The following is a 23,767-nucleotide window of genomic DNA, read 5'->3' as shown; positions in this document are numbered from 1 at the left end:
AAAACGCATCCGTTGTCGTCCACACCTCGTGACCAATGCCTCGAAGAACAGATAAGTACATTTAGGGTGAAATGGAACAACGGTTGACGCCATTTCTTTCGCTATCTATCGAAAGAGTAAACATTTAGTGCCCCCCCCCCGGGAGACATTTCTTCTACTTTCGCAATCCAAGTGAATTTTTCGAAAGAACGCCATTAACAAAGTTGAGTGAAATTTCGCAACATTAATCTAATTGTGACCGCAAAGCTTCCGTGCGCGTCAGATTTTAGGTGAAGAAGAATTTACCAGCACTGCATTAACATAATCTTCGTTTGCCTAGCATTATTGCATTTCTACATAATGCATGATTGGTAAGGAATTAGTTTCGTATCGTTTATATTAATTAAATATCGATAATTTGCATTAAAGCGGAAATATAAATGACACTCTTCAATATCGACGAATCATATTCATTCTAATTGCTTTGTCTTAAAGCGTCTGTGATGTTGCGATTCCTGAAACGCCTTTATTGGTCGTCGTCAGGTTCAGAGTTTAATTATCACCTTATTTTTCCGAGGTGCATGCGGACTTCTGCAGTAATATGGCCTCGTCGGTGAAGCATTTTGTGCCCTCCGGCTGATGGTGGTCGTGATTTGGTGCGTTTGCGCGTTTCGTTAGCGCGTAATACGCCGTGTGCCCTCCACTCTACCGAACGCGGTGCGCGGTCGTGCCGACCGAAAGTGACATATCAATGGGGAAACTGTTTTAAGCTATCTGACGCAGTTGCTATGGAAGAGCTACGTTTGCCCTTTTTTAAAGAATTTCATCTTCGGCTAGTGTGTATATTATTTTTTTTTAAGTAGGCTTATGATTTGTCGACAGTATGGGCTTCCGGACAGGGTTTCTGCCGCCCTTGCGACTCAAGTTGTTGTTGCGTCTGAAAAGATAACATTGTTCCGACCTTGGCAATTCAGGTTGTTTTCCGAATACGCGATCGGCGACAAAATATTGCTGCATTCGAAGTTCTTTCCGCTGACCATATGCCATTCTGTTTTGTTTACCATTGAATGGCGAAAACGACCGTAATGCTTGGTGCCAATCCATCGTGAGATATCGAGATGTCAGGGCGAGTGTTGCTGAGGCAGCAGCTGCCTCTTGTTTAGCTCCGCCATCGACTATGCTTGGGCAAGGTGCGGCGGTGTTCGACATCCGAATGCAGGGCAGGGCGAACTTACAGTGCTCCATGGTCATGCATTGCGTCTATGTTCCTTGCTTCTATTTCAGTGCGAATTCAAGGTTCCAAGGTATGTTTTGCTAAAATATGCATTATGCGTATTTTGCTTAGAGGTATCTGAAGGCCACTTTGCTTAACAGTTTTCAAGTTTGAGTGAGTAAAAATCAAATGTTTTAGAATTGGGAGATTTCTTTGACCGTATGTTCCGGCTCTTTATCTATCGCGGTTAAAATTCCAAGAATCGCAGTATTATCGTGTGATTTTGTTGGCGAGCATGGCATTAAAAATACCTCGTATTTGATTGAAAAAATCAATCCTCTCCGCGATGAATAACCGTAACTAGATCGGCAACTGAACAGAATTATGCAGTGGTGCAAACCAGTGTCGGTCGTGGGATTACATGTAGAGTGAAATGGTGGTATCTAGTGGTTTCATTCGGGTCTAGCATGGGCATCAGCAAATTATCTATAAAAGAAATAAAAAATGCTATCAATAAGTACGTTCATTGAATAGCTGCGGATATTCTAAGTTGTTTATACTACCTTGATCAAAAAGTTCCCGGAATAACCACCGTGTGGCGCTCCCATCGTTTGGATTTGAGTTCTGTTTTTTTTGTTAAATTGGTACATCTGTTGTTGATATTCCCTTTAAATCTTAGTGTCATAACTTGACATTTGCAAAAGTACATCTAAGTAGCCAAGAGTACATCTATCTCTGTGTGTGTTGGCGATTTTTTACAATTGCAGAAATGGATTTAAATTTGCAACAACGAACTTGTATTAAATTTTGCGTAAAAAACGGATTTAGTGGCGCACGGACGTTGGAAATGTTGGAAAAGTGTTTCGGCAACGATTCTCTAAAAAAACGGTCGTTTACCAGTGGCACGAGCGGTTCAGAAGTGGTCGTGAGTCAATCGAAGATGATGAACGCAGTGGCAGACCATCGACATCGAAAGTCGGTGAAAAAATTGATAAAGTAAAAGAAATGTTGGTCAATAACCGCAAATTAACCATCAGAGAAATAGCGGAGGACTTGAACATTGCCTATGGATCCGCCCAAGACATTGTGGTTAATGATTTGGGTTTCCGTCGTGTAGCAGCAAAGTTGGTGCCAAAAGACCTCAATTTCATGCAAAAAAGAGACCGTGTTGACGTCGCAAAAGACATGATTTGCGAGGCTGAATCCGATCCCACATTCATCAAAAGGATCATTACTGGAGACGAGACGTGGGTTTATGAGTACGACACGCAATCCAGACATCAGGCAAGTGAATGGCGTTCACCAAATGAGCCGAGACCAAAAAAACCACGTCGTTTTCAGTCAAAAAAGAAGGCAATGCTGACGGTTTTCATGGATTACAACGGTGTAGTGCATCATGAATTTTTGCCAGAAGGCCAGACAGTAAACAAAGAGTATTATTTGGGCGTTATGAGACGTTTGCGTGAAGCAATTCGCCGAAAGAGACCAGAAATGTGGGCAGAAAACTCGTGGATTTTGCACCATGATAACGCACCGTCGCACAGTGCTATCATTATTCGTAATTTTTTGACGAAAAATGCAACAAATACCATCCAACAGCCACCGAATTCACCTGATTTGGCTCCCTGTGACTTCTTTCTGTTCAATCGAGTTAAAAAACCATTACGGGGAACGCGTTTTAGCAGCCGAGAGGAAGTAATGGAAAAATCGCAGGAAGCACTGATGGACATACCGAAAACCGAATATAAAAAATGTTTCGAGGATTGGATCAAGCGCTGGCATAAGTGTGTTGCGGTCGATGGGGATTACTTTGAAGGGGACAATATAGATTTAGATGAATAAACTTGTATTTTTAATTTTCTGAATAAATTCCGGGAAATTTTTGATCAAGGTAGTATAGTATGAGGTAAGATGGTGTTTATTTTGAGCTTTTGTGTGGTTAGATTATTTCTAACATTAGCAATCAGACTTTCTTCCCAATGGTGTGCGAGGGAAATGGAAGAGATGCTTGTTCCCCCCTCTTCTGGCCGCAGGATCTCTGAGCGAGTCCTTTGAGCGATTGATTCCTTGCCGGACAGCGGTTGTCGCTTCAGCTGGTCCTCTGCGCGGCGGCGAGGACGACGGGGAGACATCCGCGCCGGATTCAGCGGTTGTCGCGTGATCGAGTACCATCTCTTCCAAGATAGAGTTATCAACGCGCCGTAAGCCATCCAAGTTTCGAGCGACCGGCCGAACTGATATCTCTCGTGCAGGCTCAAAGGCTCATCTTACCGCCATTGTGTTGAAATACGAGTTTATTATCAATGAGTGAAATATTGGCTGAAGCCCACAGGTGCCATCAATTACACGCCTGACCAATGCTTATCCAAGTATGAAATATTGACCGTCCTTTCGCTCTTCCCGGTATCTTCTTCAGTGGAGTAGGGGTCCAGCAGGTGGTAAAACTTGGTAAACGTCCGAGGGTATTCGGAAATATCATGGCAGGCATTAAGATAAAAGGAGGGCGTGCACTTGAAGGGCATGGTTCCAAGCCAATCACCGGTCATTGGCTGGATGTGGTTGAATCAGCTGTGGGGGTTTTCCTCTGCGTCCAATGCATTGATGATATCGCAATTGAAAGCGATAAGTATGGCTGAAGTGCCAGCAGTCGCCGTGGCCTTCTGTTTTGTTTTATTTGTGTTCATCTGAACTTGGGATTCGTTTGAGTGAACAACCATTCCCCCCATCCCGTCCGTTTAAGTAAAAACATACCTTAACCGAAAAAAAAACACTTTCCCTAATTATCCCGAATCTTTCTTAGAAGTATTGGTGATGGTGCCAATGTATACATCTTAAGTTATTTGAGAGAGGTGAGTAGCTGCAATGATAAAGGCCGCGGAAATAGTGGTCATCTGATCGGAATCGGACATGTCTTGGTTTCTAATCACTGTGCTTATTGCTACCGTAAGAGCCATCGATAATAATTCCTCGGTGAAGTATTCGGGGGTTAATAATGGCACGAGTTTCACGTCTTTGAAGTTGGCATAAGTATTGTAAGTGATCCATCCGGTGTGTGAACAAGTGAAAGCGTTTTTCGGTACATTTCTATAGCGTATGAATCCAAAAATTTCAACTTCGTGACGAGCATTCCATTCGAGGCGTGGTCCGGACAACCGCACTGACGTGACTGCAGGTTCTATGACGGTCGAGGGACATTGTTTCCATGGCAATCAAGACTGAGTAGACATGATTAAGGGTCACGTTAATTCATCCTATTTCATTTTTTCAATATGTTCTTCCGGGAATGCGAGGGAGAAAGGTCATGATTCCGATTGCTCGACTCCGTTTCTCGTAATTCGGAATGCATTGATCTCGTGGTGTCTTTCTCCGTGTCTGCCGCCGACGGACGTTCCAATCGCCGACGGATTCGAATCTTCGTCTCAATGTTGGGGGTCCCATCGACAATGAGTCAGCCGGCCGTCGAAAAGTCGTGAAGATGGGATACGTTACCCGGTAGGAGATCTGGGAAGGATTTATTCTGCAGGCATGCCGGGAAAGCTCCAGATCTTACATTTTCCAAGAATACTTGCCCATTGGAAATCTGATAATTTCCATTTCTGTTTATTATGCTTGGTATAGTATCTTGACAGTATTTCAAAAACTCATTGTGCCAATGGATTGAAAGCATAACTGGATAATTTTAATAACTCACGTTTATATTTCCGTCCAAATATCAGTATAACCTCCTCTGCGATAAATAAACAGCAAGGCGTTTTGGAATATAACGCCTACGGTTAAAGAGCCACCAGAAACAGCGGTTAAAGGGTATAAAATAAATAGGGTGTAAGGCCCGTAGAATGGAGAGGTATCTTGCACGATCGAGTTTTTCTTTGACCCAGTTCCGTTTAAATCAAACCTCTTTGCGGTCACCATATTTTTGGGTAACCCAAATTAAACTTTTTAAAAGTTTTTCGAGACAGCAGGAACGCAATGACTGATGAAATCAGAATGGAACAAATTCCATCAACTTATGATGGGCAAATGATGCCATCGAAGGGAGTATTCATGACAAAATGAATGAGGCGCTCAATTAAGAGACTGTATGTGTAGCGTCACTGAGGAGGGCGTGGTTGTTCAGTGGATTTGAGTGCTGACCGACGGTTCAAATCCGAGACACTCGGCGTACCTTTAGCGTCACAAACGCCGTCGAAATTTTCGGGAACTGTATCTCCTCCTACAGGAAGAGCGTGATAGGTTTGGGATGAGGATCGATGACGAAAATCGAGGTAATGATTTTCTCTCGAAATAGGAAGGCTAAGACCAAAATTAAAGTCGGGGGGACTCAAGCTAAAACAGGTAACACTGCTCACCCATTTAGAAAGTGTTGCGAAAGTGGGCAAATTAATGAGGGCATTTATAAAAGAATTGCGCCAGATGAAGTAACAAATAGGAGGAAGTGGATGATGGGGATCAATAGTGAAGATTTAAGGGAAATATTGAAACGAAATGAAATGATAGACTTTGGAATTCCACACACTTAATTTGAACACGACCCAGGTTCCGACGTTGAACCAGAACCATCATCAGATGGTTTAGAATCTCAAAAAATTTAAGGAAAAGACTTGATGAAAACTTAAATGTGGGACGATGCATTAAACGGGGGAGAAAGCCAGTGGTCGGGGCAGGGGGATGGGCAATGTTGAGATGCGGGTGTGGCGGAGGGTGGACGGAGAGAAACGGGTGGAAAGGAAGACGAAGGGTGAAGTAATGCGAGGAGGCATGCATAGCGGGTGCGGGGGAAGAGATCGCTGGGATGGGAGTCCAAGAAGAGTGGAGAGATGATGGGCAGTGGCAATCGACTGTTGAAGATGGCGGTGAGAGGGTGGAGGAGAATGGATGGGTATGTTAGGGGGAATGAAGGGGGCAGAAACTATGTGTGTGGCCCTAAGAAATGGCTTCTTGCAGTGCAGGGTTTAGTGTCGTGTTCGGTGTGGCTTAGAAACGTAGCAGGGCTTTTATGTTGGATCCATCAAAAGCCTTCCTTGACCGGAGGATTAATTACTCTGTGTAACACAAATGCGCGCGATGACCCTTCGTTGGAAGCCGTAGGCCGGGAGCCCCCGAGTGTGAATGTCACTCGCCGCAGGGTTTTTTAACCTTCGGTGCTCAAGGCAGCCTAAGGTTTAATTTCTCTTACTTTTTTGGCGTAAATGTTCTTCATCGGTTATGGTGGAGGTTTTAGTGAGCGTTGATCGTAGCCAATCAATGGCAGTGGTTTAGAGCCTTATCAAGACACGTGACTTGGGATGCCATCACGTGTCTTGCGGCTGATTTGTTTTGAACAACGTGTCAACCGTGGCATGTACCCTGTATTCGTGGTCAATTGAAACGCGTACTACAATGACGGCGGGGGACAACTTTCTCGCCTGCTATTCCTCAGTCCATGGTTCGATTCCCGCCTCTTCCTCTGTTAACTCTCTAATTGTTATGATGGGATTATGCACAACAACGAGAAGCATTTCTGCTATGGATGCACTTCGCATATGTTGCGAATCGCAGAAGCTTATTCATCGGTTCAATCCGAATAAGGTTTCAAATAAATTTATTTGATCATCTTTTGTGATCCGTAGCGTGTCATTTAGTGTCGAAAATTTTATTTGAAGCACGACAATTACTATGTTTCAGCTCTCAAGGAAGCACTTTAATCCATTTGCTAGGATGGAAGTGCTTCTGATCGAATAACGAAGAACCTGATGCGAGTGTTATTTGTCATTTCAGCGCGATGATTTTGTTATTTATTCATTTATTGACTTCAATATCAGTCTGGTGATTATAAAAAGTTGACGGTATGCCCACTCGTCGAACTTAAATCATGAAATGTGATTCATAAGTCTTTATAGGATGCAGTGAAGGATAAATTGCGTTCAAAAAGTTGTTGATCTCATTCACTTGATCATTCCACATTATCATGTTCATATCATTATTTAAGGTATCGGTACAGTGATCTCGAGGTCTTCAATAATAACATAGGCACGGATGGGTTAATTTGTCTGTAGTGATTTGGACCAAGTACCAAATATATCACGCAGCTACGAAGCGTAAGTCGAAACGTTTCAAAATAACTGTGGCTTGATATCGCAAAAGTATCTATTATTCGAAAAAAAATATTCACTCGCGCAGTAATTCCATGTACAGATAAATATTATCTTACATTTTTTTTGTTAACACTATCAGCTAATGAAACCAGACGATTACTTGATAACTTATTCTTGGAATAAGAGTTTTTTCGGTCGCAGATGAAGAATGAAATTTTGAATTTACGAAAAGAGATTAAATGATGGCTGGAGTCCTCCTCCATCGCAATCGTTTCTTCGAGGTGGTGGTTCGCTGTGAAACAGTAAAAAAGTTATGCCCTCGTAGGTCTTCGCGATGCGGCGTTCGTTTCTTAATTGTATATAGTCGAGGGAGTTTTATTGTATGGTTAATGTCAGAGGAGAATTATGTCGTCATGAAATATTTGCTAACTATAACCTGCTGAAAGAAACCGAAACGGCAAAATTGTACACTTGAGTGGCAGCGATACTAATGCAAATTTTTTGAAAATATGTAATAAGTATATAGCACACTATTATATAGGCATATTTTTAGGCGTTACTGTGATTACTTCTGCTGGAATGCCAATTTCTGCTGCCAGAAGAAGTAATGGCTGTAATGGGGCATTCGGAACGAAAATTCAAAGGCGAAAGTGTTGTGAACAAATTGTTTTATTGGCAATTCTGTTGAGTCAAGGTTTAACGAACGCCTATTCATTTCGAGTTAGTGTCGCGAGTTTCAATGTGGGTGTGTCGAAAGTACACCCTTATAGTGTTAGGAATTGCGTCTTGTCATCATGTTTACAACCATGGGGCAATAATCAATTGAGCAAGTAAAGAAATCTCTCCTTACGCTGTGGCATAATTACTTAGCAGTGTTACGCACGCGTGATTGGTCGTTCACTTCAATCGAGATGCCCGGCATAAACGCACCCAATACGTATGAGTCTTTCAAAGATGCACCATCGCTGCCGACCTTAGTAACCAGTGTTCTAATTGCAATCTAAGTGCCAATCTTTGATTCAGTGCGCATTTTTTAAATGATGCACTTCCTTCTTGCCTTTAATTTTTTCTATTCTATTTCCAGGAAATTTTTACATTGGAGTAGTTCGAGACAATTTCTAATGCACATCCATGCCTTTATGCTGAGTTCCCGTGTTAGACGATAAGAAATTCAATGCTTGGTCTCGTTAAGATACGATATATGTATGATTGTCGTCACCATTCTAGTCGCACTTTCTACCTGTGTCAGGGGTTTATTTATTTTGACGTTATGGGGCTTCCATATTATCCCTTTATGTCATCAATGCTGGTATTCTTATGGAGTGGAGCTCAGTGTGACCTAGGATACGCGAGAAACACAACCTAGCGGTAGTTGTAGGGTACTATGTAATGATGAAATGGTTCGTCCGGAAAATAAGTGTACCGAGCTCAGGAAAAAAAATTTATTACACTTTTACATATCTTAAGCTAATATTCCTCAAAATAGGACACTTGTGAGTCGATACACTTGTTCCAGCGGCGTTCCCATTCCTGGAACGCTCCCGCGAAGGCATCATCGGGAACCTCTCGAAGACACGTCGTCACGGCCTCTTTGACGGCGTCCAAAGTCCCGTATCGCGTTCCTTTCAAACTCCTCTTTATCTTCGGGAGCAGAAAGAAGTCCGGTGGTGCCAAGTCCGGGCTGTAGGGCGGGTGCGGCAGCGTTGCCACGCCGTGCTTGGCCAAGAAGTCCGACACGACAAGCGCGGTGTGAGACGGCGCATTGTCGTGATGCAGCCGCCAGATGTTTTTGATCGCTGGCCGGACGCGGGCGACTCGTTTTCGAAGCCTGTCGAGCACTTGGACGTAAAATGCAGCATTTACAGTTTGTCGTTCAGGTACAAATTCGTAGTGGACGACTCCCCTTTTGTCAAAAAAGACAATGAGCATCGCCTTGATCCGAGATTTGCTCATGCGAGCTTTCTTTTGACGGGGTGATGATGGGGTGTGCCACTCCGCACTTTGTCTCTTCGACACCGGGTCGTACTCAAAGATCCACGTCTCGTCACCCAAAACAACGTTCTCTAAAAAATGTGGATCATTTTTGCAGTGATCCGCAAGTTGTGTCGCGATTTCCAAACGATTGAGTCTTTGATCATCACTGAGCACTTTCGGCACCAACTTTGCACAAATTTTTCGCATCTGTAATTGCTCCCTAATAATCTCGTGCACTATTGTTTTTGGCACATTACACTGCTCTGCTATCATCCGAACACTAAGACGACGATCAGAGTTCGGTACATCGCGAACTTTTCGCACATTTTCGTCGGTGAGTGTCGTTGATGGGCGTCCAGGCCGTGGTTCGTCGTCGACCTCTTCTCTGCCCTCCACGAACATTTTGTGCCACCGAAAGATCATGTTTCTGGACATGGCTGACTCCCCGTAAGCCTGGTTAATCATACCGACAGTTTCGGTAGACGATTTCCCAAGCTTTACCGCAAATTTGATGGAATAACGCTGCTCCAAAAACTTCGGCATCGCGTTCCGTGACGTGGGTCGAGCGTGGAGGTTCGCGTTAACAGAGCTCCTCACTACACCACAGCTCAGAGCCGACTGCCTTTTTCAGCGTCGCTTGCCAACATACCCCCCTCCAATCGCAGCCCGTCAGAGCGGTGCTGGGCGCGCCTGGAGCGGCGGGAAAAATCAGTACACTTATTTTCCTAGTTGTGTGGGTGGGGGCGACCACACTACGTACTTTTAACACTAAATGCCCCCCCCCCCCCCCATGGGCAGTGCGGTCGGATAATGTTATTCAGACCCCTTCTCGTTTGTGGAAAGAATGGCATCTTAAATCTATCGGCTCTACGCTTTATGCCTCTGATTTTATCATTTAAATGATTTCTTCTGACGTAGTACGGCTAAGAATATATTTTCAACGTCATCGCTAAAGAGACATCGTTCCAATTTGTGCGAAGCTTTTAATTTGTGATTTAACCTTCGCTCCGTGAGTGATACCCACACTTGGACCTAGGTTCTCCTTATTCGCAGGCATAAAGCGATATTTTCAGTATGAAGAGTAGTCACCTCTCAAGGCAGATTTCTGTGGATCCAGGGGTCGAGCAATGGTACATTTCTGAACCCTCATAAACACGACACTTAATTAATACGTACCCGGACACCCTGCATCATGATATTCAACTGCGTATATGCGTACTCCCTGCTTCCATGTATCCTGTCCATTACGCCTATTTTTTCCATCCCTCTGCCCCAGCACTCTCCCCTAACTTTCATCACCGTTGCCACTTTTATTTAGTGATCTGCGAGGCACCACTAAGGTGTGTGGCAGGGGGTGATCACCACACCCCAGACCACCCTTGACCCAAAACTCCGCTCCCTACTCAATGCGTCCTGCAGCCATATCCCCTCTCCCAACCATGCCCAGAAGTTCTCCTTTTTATTTCTTTCCGTTTCTCTTTTTCCATCCCTCTACACACCCACATCTCAGAAGCCTGCCATGCACAAGTAAGCGACAGCACCAAGTGGAGAGTTCTAATCCTTTTTATCCTTTTGCCACCCTCCATTCCTGTCATTTGGGAGTCCAGTGGCGCATCCACAGGAAGGCAGGACGTACCCCCCCTGATCAGTCAGGGGTGCTCTTTGGAGCTATGTTAGAATGTGAATAATGAAAGACGACTGAAGACTTCACATGGGATGGAGATTGCGAATACAATTGGGTTTGAATGCGTGGACGTGCTCGGAATTTTATAGGCGGATTAGGCGAAATGCGAACTGGATTAAATTCAATTTTGGTGCTAGCCGGTGCGGGTTCTTGAGGCTCGCCAAGCCCAGTTAAGGTCATAAATATTTTGTTGGCCTACTAGTAATTAGTTGCTGGGTATTTGCTTAGGTTTGGTTTGAATTAATTTAAGTATACCTCGAATGTAATGTAATCGATCCCCGATCCCTCAAGTTTGTGATTTATATCAACTTCAGTTAGCAAGGAATACGACGCACTCGCGCGAAAGTAGGATACTAAATTACCAAATAAAGTATGCTACAAGTATAACTCTAGAAATATACTCAAAGTGAAGCAAAGTATAAGGGGTACTAAAATATCAAATGACCTAATTGTGGACGCGCAAAAATAAAACCGAGGGAGGAGGGCATCAGTGCGGATAATCTGATTATTATGCCATCGAGAGGATTCGAAATCAGCAGATTCCACAATTTGCAGTGCATCTATTTGCCGTAATGTACATTCGGTTCCAAATTTAAAAGAAAATTATTAAAAGCATGACATTAGATATCTGAAAGTAAATTAATGCTATTATTCGAAAGCCTCATCCAAGTTTAAGATCTGAAATATCCTCAAAGGGAAATTCTTTCCCACTATAGTATTAGTATTTTTAGTAGCCTGTAAGACACATCATAGATCACATCAAAGATTTAGTCTAGAACATATTATAGATTTAAGACGTCATATGTTCCACGAACGATGAGGGATCAGAATAACATGGTCCGGCCGCGGTTAGGGGTCATATTCGGGTTTTAATTATTGTTGTGTGAATTCACCCCCCTGCTGCACACCCTATCGGGGGCTAGCAGGGTGCTGAAATGGTTGAATGAGTGCAATACTAATGCTCCGCGGTGGCTCTCGCCAGAGGAACGAGCCCGGATCCATCTGGCTGCGGGACTCGACGCGCGGGGAGTCGACGGACGACGACGACGAAGAAGACGACGAGGAGGACGCGACGGACGCCTTCGGATGGGTCTCCTCCGACCCGCCGCCCCCCTGCAACGTGCACTTCGAGGGCGACAACGTGCTCATCAACGGCCGCTCCAACCTCCGCAAGAACAGCGCCGCCGCGCTCCTCGCCAGCTCCGGCCCCTCGCCCGGAGGATCGAGAAAGGTAAGCCCTGTTCGAGTCTCCCGAGTATGTGCTGTGGCCCGCTGAGGGAATCCACTCGGATGAAAGCATTTAGAAAAATATACTTTTATGTGACTAGTCGCAATAAAATGATTTCATCCGGGTAACGCTCGAAGTCTCAGTTGAAATAATTTTCATTCGGATTGAGTTGGTTTTCAGGATATTTCACTACATTAGAAGAGCGATTGTTTTAGGTGCGGTCATTCATTTCTTTGTCGAGTGGTTTGAATGGCTCTGCCTATCATTGTTATGATCGCGATTAATTCTCGGGGAAAAAGATTCATTATTTCGGTCGGTCTGTACTTTTCGTCAATCTTCCCCACCGCATCGCTGAGGTTTTACCATCGATTTAATGTGAAATGAGAATTGTGCCCTCGATGCCAGCCTTAAACTCATGCAATTCGTATGCATTCAATGTGCCATATTTTGCATGCCGTTGTCGTGCCTATAGTGTCTCCCCCCATCGATTTTTCGGTTTTCCCATGACGCTTTGTGTTCATTCAATCATAGGGCATAGATAAAAATATCCGGGATTGGATTAAAGACATTTTGAATGGTCGGGTTCAAAGAGTAGTGATAGATTAAGTTAGCTCGAATTCAGTAGAGGTTACTTCAGGTGTTCCCAAGGGAAGTGTCATCGGACCTCTTTTATACCTACTTTACTTTAACGACGTGGACTCCGTGGTCACTGGTAAGATACATTTGCCGACGAAGCAGTGGTTTACCGTGATATTCATGATCCTGAAGACACAGCATTTATTATCAGATGACCTTAATGGTATACAATGCTGGTGCGACACTTGGCAATTAGAATTAAACTTTTAAAAGGGCGTAGTCATTAATTTTTGGAAAAAGAGAAATTCCCTCCCGAATGCCTACTGCATTGGGAATACCGAAATGGAATGTGTAGACTCGATTAAAGACTTAGGCGTTACCCTCACTAACGACCTCTCCCGGGTGAATCACCTATGGGCAACATGTGGACAAACTAACAAAAAAATTAGGATTTATTAGAGGAGTAGTCGGTAAATGTGATGAAAAGGTCAAAGAGAAATGTTATCTGTCGTTGGTTAGGCCTCATTTAGAATATGTTACAAGTAATCGTACGTATATGGGATCCTCGCGAAGTTGGATTGATTGCCGAATCGGATCGCGTGCAGCGTAGAGGAGCTGGATTTGTAACACGTTGTTATGATAAACTTAGTAGGGTATCCGAAATATTAGAGCAGCTAGGCTGGGAATCACTCACGGAGCGAGGGTTAAATTATAGATTAAATCTCTTGAATAAATTGGAAGGATGTCTCTTTAGTAGTGATGTTGAAAATGTATTATTGCCCCCATCATACTACAGTAGGAGAGATCATTTCAATAAAACTGGAGATATTAAGTGCATAACAAATAGATTTAAGATGTCATTTTTTCCACGAACAATAGGGGATCATAATAACATTGTTCGACCGCGGTACGGTCATTTTCGGATAAAATTATTCTGGTGTGAAATCACCCCCTGCCACACACCCTAGCGGTAGCTTGCAGGATATATATATATATATATACGTATAAATATATATATATACGTATAAATATATATATATATATATATATATATATATATATAATAAAATTCAATTTCAACGAATCCGGTGGCATTTCGTTCAATTCAGATATTGTCTTCTTGTGCTGGGTCTTCAAATACTAGGGATAAGTATTATTTAAGGTGAGATTCAACTATTGGGAAATCATTTCTCTCCCTAAATTCTAATTCGGATGATTCCAAATTCTTTGATGTTTTCCGGCGTAACTTTATGGAATTTGATACTATTAATTTGGAATAAAACTGCGTCTTTGTAATATGTCCACAGTAATTTTTTATATACTTACACGAAAATGGTTTCGACGTCATCTTCAGGTAGCGGAAGATGACGTTAAGCGTCGAAACCATTTTCGTGTAAGAATATAAAAAATTATTGTGGAAATATTACAAATACGCAGTTTTATTCAAAATGAATTCAATGTATTTGTTTGATGCAGCCAAGTGTTTTCGTAAAATTTTGTTGATTTTTCAAACGCCCATTTCCCCATTACAAGGTACACATGAGTGTGACGCCCAGAGTTTTCCCTTGGACCGCGAGGTAGGCCCGCCGGGACTGTATGTGTAAGCATTTATTTCTCTTCTCAGGATTGTACTGCATCCTTTTTAGTAGGAAAGCGCCCCCGCGAAGGTGTTGCTGATATCACTCGAAGGACTCGCGCTCCCATTTTAACTAACTCGGGAGATCACTGTAGATGTCGCTAGGTTGCTCGGAGCAAACGCTATTTCCATGGGACCAGAAACTAACATTTTTAGAATGTCTTTAGAACCCTGGATACGTCTGTTTACTTTGTTCATTTACGTTTCGAGCGCATATTCTGTATAGATTTACGCTTCAGTTCGATGTAGTTTCATGTATCCATAATATCATGAGGAGTAACGTACATTTCTCCAGAAGTTTTGAAATTCAGTACAACCAAGGACGATGCATGCGAGTTAGAATTTTTAAAGTTATTTTTTGGTTATTGTAATGGGCAACTAACAGCGAACACTCACGAAGCGTACGCTAGGTGTTTTCAATTTTGTTGTGTTTCATTTTTAAACCCGTTACTTTATAGGCCTCTATCGATCGGCCTAACTGACTGAACCGTTCGAATGGATGCCCTTGTTTCCCTCCCTTCTTGAGATACTTCGAGGTGTGTTTCATATTCTAGCAAGTCTTGAGGTCCCGTCCGGCGTTCGCCATTGGCTTCAGTAGTCGGCGCTGAGGCCAACCTTGGATCAGTGCTCCACTTGAAGTGCTCTCCGGCGATGGCGAGGCGTCGGATTATTAGAAATGGAAGTGATAAACTCATTGGACTAGTTTCGAATTCCTATTCCTCTGCGCTCGTGTTATCTCCATCCTCTCTGTCTGCGTCACTGCGTGTGCGCTTGATTGTCCTGCTGGGACTCCGGCGAGTGTTCTCGGTCAGGTAGACCGGGAACACCGTAATATTTTACGGCGAAAATATCGGGTGCACTGGAATAGTTTTCTAACGATCTTACGGACCTAATTCGTGAAATGAGGTGAAATGTTTTTTCCTACCTGCAATTGGGACTCCGTTATCATATTGTTTTTGTGAGTGCCGTGAGCATCGAAGCACTTCTGAGGACGTCACCGGGACGGCGACCATCTGGACGGACGTGAAATTCTTTCCCCGAGGGCTTAGCGGCCCGATAGCCCCAGCCGTCGGTGCTCTATTGATTAGTACAAATTAGGAAACCGCTAGAAAGGTCATCGACGTGGTGCGACCGCGTCTGTACGCCAACGCAGCTTTGATGTTGACTTAATAATACTGACTTGACAAATACTGATCCATTAATGGTCTTCCATATCTTTGATGGGAATAATGATATGGTAGCTGTTATTAGTGGAGGCGACCAACATCTGAGGTCATTACGGATGGAAGAGAATGGAGGAAGGGCCTACTCTCAAAAACGAAAGGCCCCAAGGGGTCTCACAGTTTAACGTCCCATCCGACGGACGGCGTACTCACTCAAAGCGCCCCTTACAAAGAATCCTTAAGTAGGGATCGGGATACCACTGAAAAAAAATCGACCGTCTCAACGATTCGAGGCCGGTCCTGTGTGGGAAGCCATTGATGAGAATGACTGGCTAGTACAACAACAAGGATTAGTGCGTTAAAAGGGTGATATTGTGACACATAATAGGATGCAAAATGCGTTTAAAAGGTTGTGGTGATGGAGCGACTGAGGCCATATGCAGCATGCACGAAAGGTAACAATATAATTTAGTTTATTCGAGAAAAATATCAAATACTTCGTGGAAATATCATGCAAAACTTAGCAATTTGAAATGTAAGCCATGATGGGCTACGCGACGCGCTACCCTTCGTCCGCGACCATTGAAAAAGTCTTCAGTCGAGCCCAGGATGTTTTCAACTATGCCTCATTTTTATTCAATTCACTCACTTCATACTCATTTTACTCTTTAAACTCAATGGTACCCGTGCCGTTCTATTTGGGATCCCAATTGTGCCATTCTCTTGCCAATTTGGCGTGATCACTCTACGAAAGGATCGAAGAAAGGGCTGAGAGATGACAATCAAGGAGAATTGTGTCGTATGCAAGTGTGTAATATAATGCCTCGTGTTTACACACCCGCGGCTTCGTCCTTAGGGGGTTTGTGTTACATGTGCACCAAATTGGGCATCTTTGCTAAAGAGATGCGTTCTCAAAATGTCGGATTGGAGGAGGAGTGTAAATAGGACTTTCTATATTTTTAGCGAAAGTCATTAGGAAGGAGACGCCGTTTCGGATCTGTCCTTATTGCTCGCTGAAAATCGTTAAGAATTGGATTGAGCCTACCGACCGTCTCAGAAAAACGGTAGGTCTCCTTCGCCGAAGTTTGTGACACACATGAAATTGGTGAAAAATGTCTTGTGTTTTTCGTCTTGTCATTTTCGTCACACAATGTCTTGTGTTTCGAGCCAAAGATTAAAAAAAAAGAGAAAAATGGAGAATAGTCGCACGCAATGCGATGTGTTGCATAGCGTGCGAGGGGCCGTTATACAGTTACCTGTACGTACGTTTTGCCCTCGCGAGCTGAGACCTAACCTGAGAGGCTAACTGCTGCTTTTAGTCGTTACAATCACTGACGCTTTCCGTTGCAGTTTCCGCCATTTTAATCCCACCGACTCCGACTCAACTTAAGTTTCCAGTAGTCGAGTTTGTCACCCTTAGAGAAGCGAGAAAAAAAAGTTTCCAGGCGGCAATAATTGGGTTTTGTTTTGCGGTAAACGTGGAGGATGCAGTGGATTCATCCGAGGGCCTGTTAATTTATTTCCGAGGCTTAAGCATAATGGTAACGGAATGAAGTTCGCATTGCCGTGTCGGTGATACTTCTCTGAGGGAAACCGCAGTCTTCGGGTTTGATCCCGAGTCTTCGGACCGTTGGTGTCGTTCCCCTGGAATTAAGCGGATGTCTACTGATGCAAACTTGCAAATTTCAATTAATCATCACCAAATCACACGAAATTCCGCAGTATTTTTTTTAAATCAGAACCAAACCCCCAAATCAGCGCCGACCCCAACTCTTTATTTGTGGTACCCCACCGTTAAAAGTTGACTCTTTTCCAATGCATGCTGTAACATACTTTCCATTCCAAATATATCCGGTAATATCACTCGAGAGGTGTGTGAAAGGCTCGTCTGCTGGAACGGCATGGAGATTCCTTCCTTCCGTGAACTTCAGACGGAATTCCTTCTCGTAGGGGTCGTGGTGGGGATAGCTCCGAACTCTGCCGTTTTCCTCCTTATGCCTTATTACTCCTTCGCAATAACGAAGGCAGTGAATCTGGTTACCACCATTGTCATATTATCTCTCCGATTATTTTCGCCCTTGGTAAGAGTTCAAGTGCCCTCGAAAGTTCGTCCGACTCGGGGGTCGGTTGGGCGAGAACGAATCATTAGAATTATTCCACGGGCGTAAGGCGATTACCCTAACCCTCAGGGGAAGGTATTTGGCGTAGGCTGGTGTATTTAATGCGGGCAGTCTCTGCTTGTTTCGGCACCTTTCATCGCTTTAGGTGCACAGTGTTCAAATGATATCGAGTGCCCAAAGAGGAAGAGTACCCTCTCTCCCAGGCATCTCTGTTTCCCCCTCCGCCCCCTTCTCTCTCTGTGAACCACCTGAAGAGGCGGGAGGTTTCTTTTCATTGTAATTGCCACTCGTGTTGGTTTTCGAGGGAAAATCACTTTTTTTAAATAGGCCGAGTATGGCTTCAATAGCGTTGCGATATTTTTCATTGGTGAAGGTTATTTCATATTATTATTTAATGATTCTGTTTCAATCCACTGACCATGAATTCAATGGAAAAAATATACCGGTAAAAAACTGACCCTCGTGGCTTCGTGAGAGCGATCGTGAGAATGTCCGAGGGTGATAAAGATGAGATGGCTCGTCGAGAAGTTGACGTCGGAAGCAGAAAATATGAGCACTTCGAAGAATGATCCAGGAGGAGTGTTTCTAGCATCAAAACACGAAAAAAGGTTGCTTGACAGCGTTGGATGGAGATAATTGGTTGTTGATGAGATTGGAATGAACTGCTTTATCGTGACAGGGAAAAAACTCTGAATTAAGAATCTATCTTGCGGAATTTATCCAAAGCTGTATCATGCTGTTAAAAAATGGTGTTATTTTCGACAAAACTGTTTTTATTCCTCCGAAAAATGCTATTCTCAATAGTGTTAACTCCTCGGTGTTTCATACCCCCGCTGACACGCCGCTTGGGTCCCTTTCGTCGGTCAGGGAAAGAAACTCGTTTCCCTGCCAATTTGAGTATTCACTTCGTCATTGTTGGGCATTTTCCACCCGTCTGAAATAATTGGTAGCCTAGTGGCTATGGCGTATTTTGATCAGAGATTCCTTGGTTCAAATCCTGGTTGCTTCCTTTGAACTACCTCCCAAATATTCGCGCGGTGCATTTTTATTGTTTCTGGACCTTTGGGGGAAACGAAAGGGTGATACAGAGGAAGGGACTGTCCCTGCGGGTGTGACATTCACTCGCCTTCGGGCTCAAGTCGGGGAGTGGTCCATCCGAAAAAGCAACTTTCGGGGTTTCATTGAAGAGTAATTCTAGCCTTACCACCCAATGTATCTTATTCTTAAAGTAAAGGAACCGGTTAGAAATTTTGCAAAGTTTTTTATTCAGAATATTTAGATATGTGCAGATGTTTTCACGTTAGAGTGGAAATCAACAGAAATATGTACCCTCGAAAACGTGTCATGGGACCATGTAAATTATTGCCCCAAACTCTTTGGAACCAAAATCGGGGAAACTTATTTGCTCTGTCAAATGAAGAAATTCACGAGCAGGGTGTATCATTTTTTAGTTAATTATTCGCCTTAGGTTATTCGAAGATTTGATTTTCGAAAACAACGGTCCATCATTGAGGCGTCGTCACTTTTTGAATCTCGGAAAAATGGAGATGAGTAGCGTACGAGGAGGGACGCACGCAATGCCTTTGGGGGGAGCGGGCGGTTTGGAAGTGAGGTCTTCCTGTTCGCCCGTGTATCACACGCGATCGGAGGGACGGAGGCGTTACCCTTTCTTTGTTTAGTCGGCATTAATGACCCACACGCGTGGGCGGGTAGTGAGGAATGCTGATCCCACCGGAAGAGGGATTTCGGAAGATAGGTGGCGATTTGCAGTGCTCGCCTCATGGCGGGGTTGGACGGGTGAGGGCCGGGCCTTCCGGAGCGGACGAAGTGAGCAAGGGGGGGATCAGAGGAGATTGCTTCCTTGTAGCGCAAAAGTAAAGTTCTCGGGTCGTGAAGGGAAATCGTAGGCTATTGAGCGTCCCTCGAAGCGACATCATTCATTACCCCTCACCCGCTCAGGGGTCATCGGTTAGCCTGGACTTCGCCCCGATTGGTTCCGCGCATAGCCAACTTCACTCCCGCTCCGTTCCTTTTCGACATTTCCTCATTGCAAACACCAATATCTAATGATCAGCAGTGTTCTCGGAAATTAACGAAGCAGCAAGCATTTCCTCCTGCTGCTGTCAGTGGCTGTACGTACAGGCGGCATCATGTCTCCGGAAAAACTGCGGCTCATTAAACTTGCGACCCGCTAGCCACGTGAGAAACTTAGTCATCGGCGTGAAGAGGGAACCAATATCCAGTAATCGAAAGAGTGGAATATCTATCTATGTTCCGTCGTCGGCGGGATGAGACTGATTCGGAGTCTTTGGACGGCTGCAGTTGGGCATGGCAGCGCTTCCATCCCATTCATAGCGATCCCCTATTTGTAGTCCTCATTGTTCTTCCACCACGTTCGACGTCTGACTCTGTGCATATCATGTAATCGAGTGGAGAGGATCACAGTTGTATTCGTAATAGCTATTTATTGCCGAGCTATTCGATGCATTCATTCAACTCTTGTTTCGCACATCCTGGATCATCCCTGAGGCGCCGTTTGCGACCATAAAGACGGAATGAATTTTTTGCGTGAGCAATTCGACGTGGAATTGCCAATTAACATTTTTATTTGCTGGATAAGTGCCATACACCAGTCTTGGAGAAACGTCACGTCATGGTGGTATTTGAACGAAATAATAATGGGGCTGTAAGTCGATCAAGTGTTGATTGCAGACGTAATCGAGCAGATTGAACAGGCGCGTTGAATGACGGAGACTTATCTGCTAGTGGGTAATGTGATCTATCTTGGGGGAAAAGTCTTTGAATTTTCATCAGTGTGACTCGCCGAAGTGCTTTGAGGAAAGTTAATCGATTCCTCATGGAATTTATATTTATCCAAGAGGTAGGTTAATGTTGAAAATGAGACAATGTAACAACTACTATTTATGAACACAATCGGGAATTATCCTTAGCAAATAGCAGTGCTCGTGTATTCCCGCCGTTTCCATCATTTCTTGCCTGGCTGGGTTGAGAAAGGTTGGGAAAACTGTATCGTTACCGAGATCTTTATTCTTGATTCTGTTCTTTATGGATGTATGTTCCGTGACCAATGTGGAAAACACTTTTGGATTCGAGAAGTAGAGTCCCAGATATTAGAGGATGAGAGGTTACATCTTGATATCTCCAAGAAACAATAAATATTCAACCCATGGAAAAAATAACAGTGGACCAACAAGGAATTCTAAAATTACTTAATGAGATTAAACCCAACAAATCCCCGGGTCCCGAAAATATACCAGCTAGGGTGATTAAACATTTAGCTCCAAACATTGACTCGTACCTTGAATTCATATTTAACAAATCTCTCACTGAGTGCAAAGTACCTAAGATTTGGAAAACCGCACAAATAACGCCTATTTTTAAAAGTGGTGACAGGGAGGATCCCAGTAATTACAGACCTATATCTCTCACTTCTATCTGCTGCAAAATCTTAGAGCACATAATTGTCAGTTCAATAATGAGACACCTTGATAACATTAACTTGTTAAGTGACAATCAACACGGATTCAGGAAAACCCGATCCTGCGAAACCCAATTAGGATTATTTACACATGATTTACTTTTATCGGGTGTGAGGTAAGCAAGTGGATGCGATATTTTTAGATTTTCAAAAGGCATTTGATAAGGTTCCACATGGTAAACTCATTCATAAATTAAAGGTCGCGGGCATTTTTTAAACTTCAGCAGTTAACTGCTACTACGGAAATTATTTCTTCGTCTAGATCCTTTGTGTTCGCTGCGGTCTGCTTTCTGGTGATGCTATTTAGTCTTTTGGGTGTCTTAATACACGATCGGTCCATATTCTGAGAATTGATATTTTCTCTTGTCTCACTAGCACTGTACGTACTTACGTACGTACGAGAAATTTCTTTAGGCAACCTAGTATTGTGAGACCCAATAATATACCTACACTTTATAATATCGTTATTAGGGAATTTTATCTTTAAATTTACTCCACTACTTAACCTACTCATTTGCCTAAAAAATATCTACAGTGCTCGAAGATCCTATGAGCCACCCGAAACGACGCCTCAGGGGTGTAGTGGACCCCAGAGCGGCTATAGGGAGCGAGACAAGACCCGAGCACCGGTCTCAAGTCCACAAACTCGGCCCCATGTCCCGACAGAATTTCAACAGCCTTCCGTTTAGAGACTCAATACGACTCCAAAGCTAGGACTAACAAGGATAATTAATTCAACACTCAAACTCAGGGTAAATACACCAAAACCAGGTAGATGGACTAGTACGAGCTAAATACACATGCAAATCACAGGCAACTCTAAACACTAAGCTTATAATTTATCTTAAATTTAATACAACTTCCCTCCTACATAAAAATTAAGAATTTGATTCGCAAAGTTAAGGTAGTTGAATAATGTCTAACACCAGAAAAATACGCTAAAAATAATATGCAAGGGTAAAGGCAACTAGAACAACGATGTTACTATAACAACAAAACGCGAAGACGTTACTATGTAAGGCAAATTGTTAATGTAATAATTTAACAGACTCAAACGGTATAAATTCTAAAGTAGATATAAGTTAAAACAGTTATCTAAGATAAGAACTAAAATACAATTACTGGAGCAAACGATCAACTATCACGGCAAAAAAGCTACATTCGGGGAACTATCAACTTTGTAATAGTATAACTAACGATAAAGCTGAACACTTATGTTACATTGTTACATGGACGAATATATATATATATTACAAATATGTACTACTTATCACTGCTTTTAATATATAGCTAGGACTAGGCGGCTATTCTAGATGCGTTGGAAGGGGTTCTGCAGGTAGCGGCGGAACAGGTCCGGAGCTCGGCGAGGCACGTCCTTTCACTCCAAGAGTCTGACGAAGAATAACGTAGAGGAAGATAGCTTTGGTCCAGGCATACTAGACAATGAGATAGAAAGGGCATTAAGGGAGATGAAGCTAAATAAGGCCGTGGGGGTGGATAACATTCCTGCGGAACTGCTGAAATGTTTAGGAAAATGTGGGAGGAAGAGGCTATATGGGTTGATTCGTAGTATCTATGAGGAAGGAATCTGGCCGGAAGGCTTTGTGAGATCAGTTTTAGTTCCTATTCCGAAAAGGGTAAAGGCTACATCATGTGAGGACTACAGGACAATAAGTTTGATATCCCACGCAGCTAAAGTTGTTCTAAGGATCATAAACAAAAGGATAGAGAGTAGGGCAAATGATCACTTGGGGGATGATCAGTTTGGGTTTAGGAAGGGGAGATGTACGCGTGATGCCATTGCAGTAATGAGATTATTAATCGAGAGGAATACAGAATACAACCAGGAGGTATTTGCTTGTTTTGTAGAATTCTAAAAAGCGTTTGATAGAGTGAACTGGGAAATACTGATGAGTATATTGCAGAAAATAGGAATAGATTGGAGGGAAAGGAGGCTAATTCGCAACCTGGACATGTCTCAGACTGCTCAGGTCCAGTTGGGCAGTGTTAGGATGAGGTGTAAGGCAGGGTTGCCCATTATCACCGTTGCTGTTCAACCTGTATGTAGAGGAAATGATTAAAGAGGCATGGGAAAAACTGGAGATAGGAATGAAAGTGGGCGGGGAATACGTTTAATCAGTTAGGTTTGCTGATGACCAAGCTTCAGTTTGTCAGTCAGCCAAGGGGTTGCAGGCATAGCTGAGTGAATTGGAAATTCAGTGTGACAGGTATGGGATGAGAATCAATATTAATAAAAGAAAGGTTATGCGATTTTCTAGAAAGAAAAAGGCTTAGCTAAACATAAAAATAGGAGGGCAAAAACTAGAGCAGGTAAAACAGTTTACGTATCTCGGAAGTGTTTTGTACCAAGACGGTCAAAGTAGTAGGGACGTAAGGAGAAGAATTGCGCTAGGCAAAGAGGCTTTTACAAGGAGAAGGGATTTGATGAGAGGGACGTTGAGTAAGGACATTAAGAAAGACTCGTGAAAACTTGGATATGGATCGTAGATATGTACGGCGCGGAAACGTGGTCATTGAAACAGGAGGATAGACGTAGATTGGAGGCTTTTGAAATGTGGGTGTGGGGAAGAATGGAGAAGGTGAAATGGACAGAGAAGAAA

General features: G+C 43.4%; 1 protein-coding gene across 2 annotated transcripts in view; it reads left to right on the top strand.

Moving 5' to 3' along the window:
* bif (protein phosphatase 1-binding protein bifocal) overlaps nucleotides 1–23,767 on the top strand; it is a 163,466-nt gene that overhangs the window by 13,086 nt on the left and 126,613 nt on the right. For both annotated transcript variants that reach the window (XM_071595160.1, XM_071595168.1), the window contains exon 2: nucleotides 11,907–12,155. In XM_071595160.1, coding sequence (XP_071451261.1) covers nucleotides 11,907–12,155 — 249 coding nt within the window. The remainder of the gene's footprint in view (nucleotides 1–11,906; nucleotides 12,156–23,767) is intronic.

Source organism: Hetaerina americana, unplaced genomic scaffold (assembly GCF_022747635.1).
Source record: "Hetaerina americana unplaced genomic scaffold, ioHetAmer1.1.p SCAF_1, whole genome shotgun sequence".
In the NCBI taxonomy this organism is placed as follows: Eukaryota; Metazoa; Arthropoda; class Insecta; order Odonata; family Calopterygidae; genus Hetaerina; species Hetaerina americana.
Note: the sequence above shows the minus strand (reverse complement) of the source record. Positions and strands in the feature narration are given on the sequence as shown.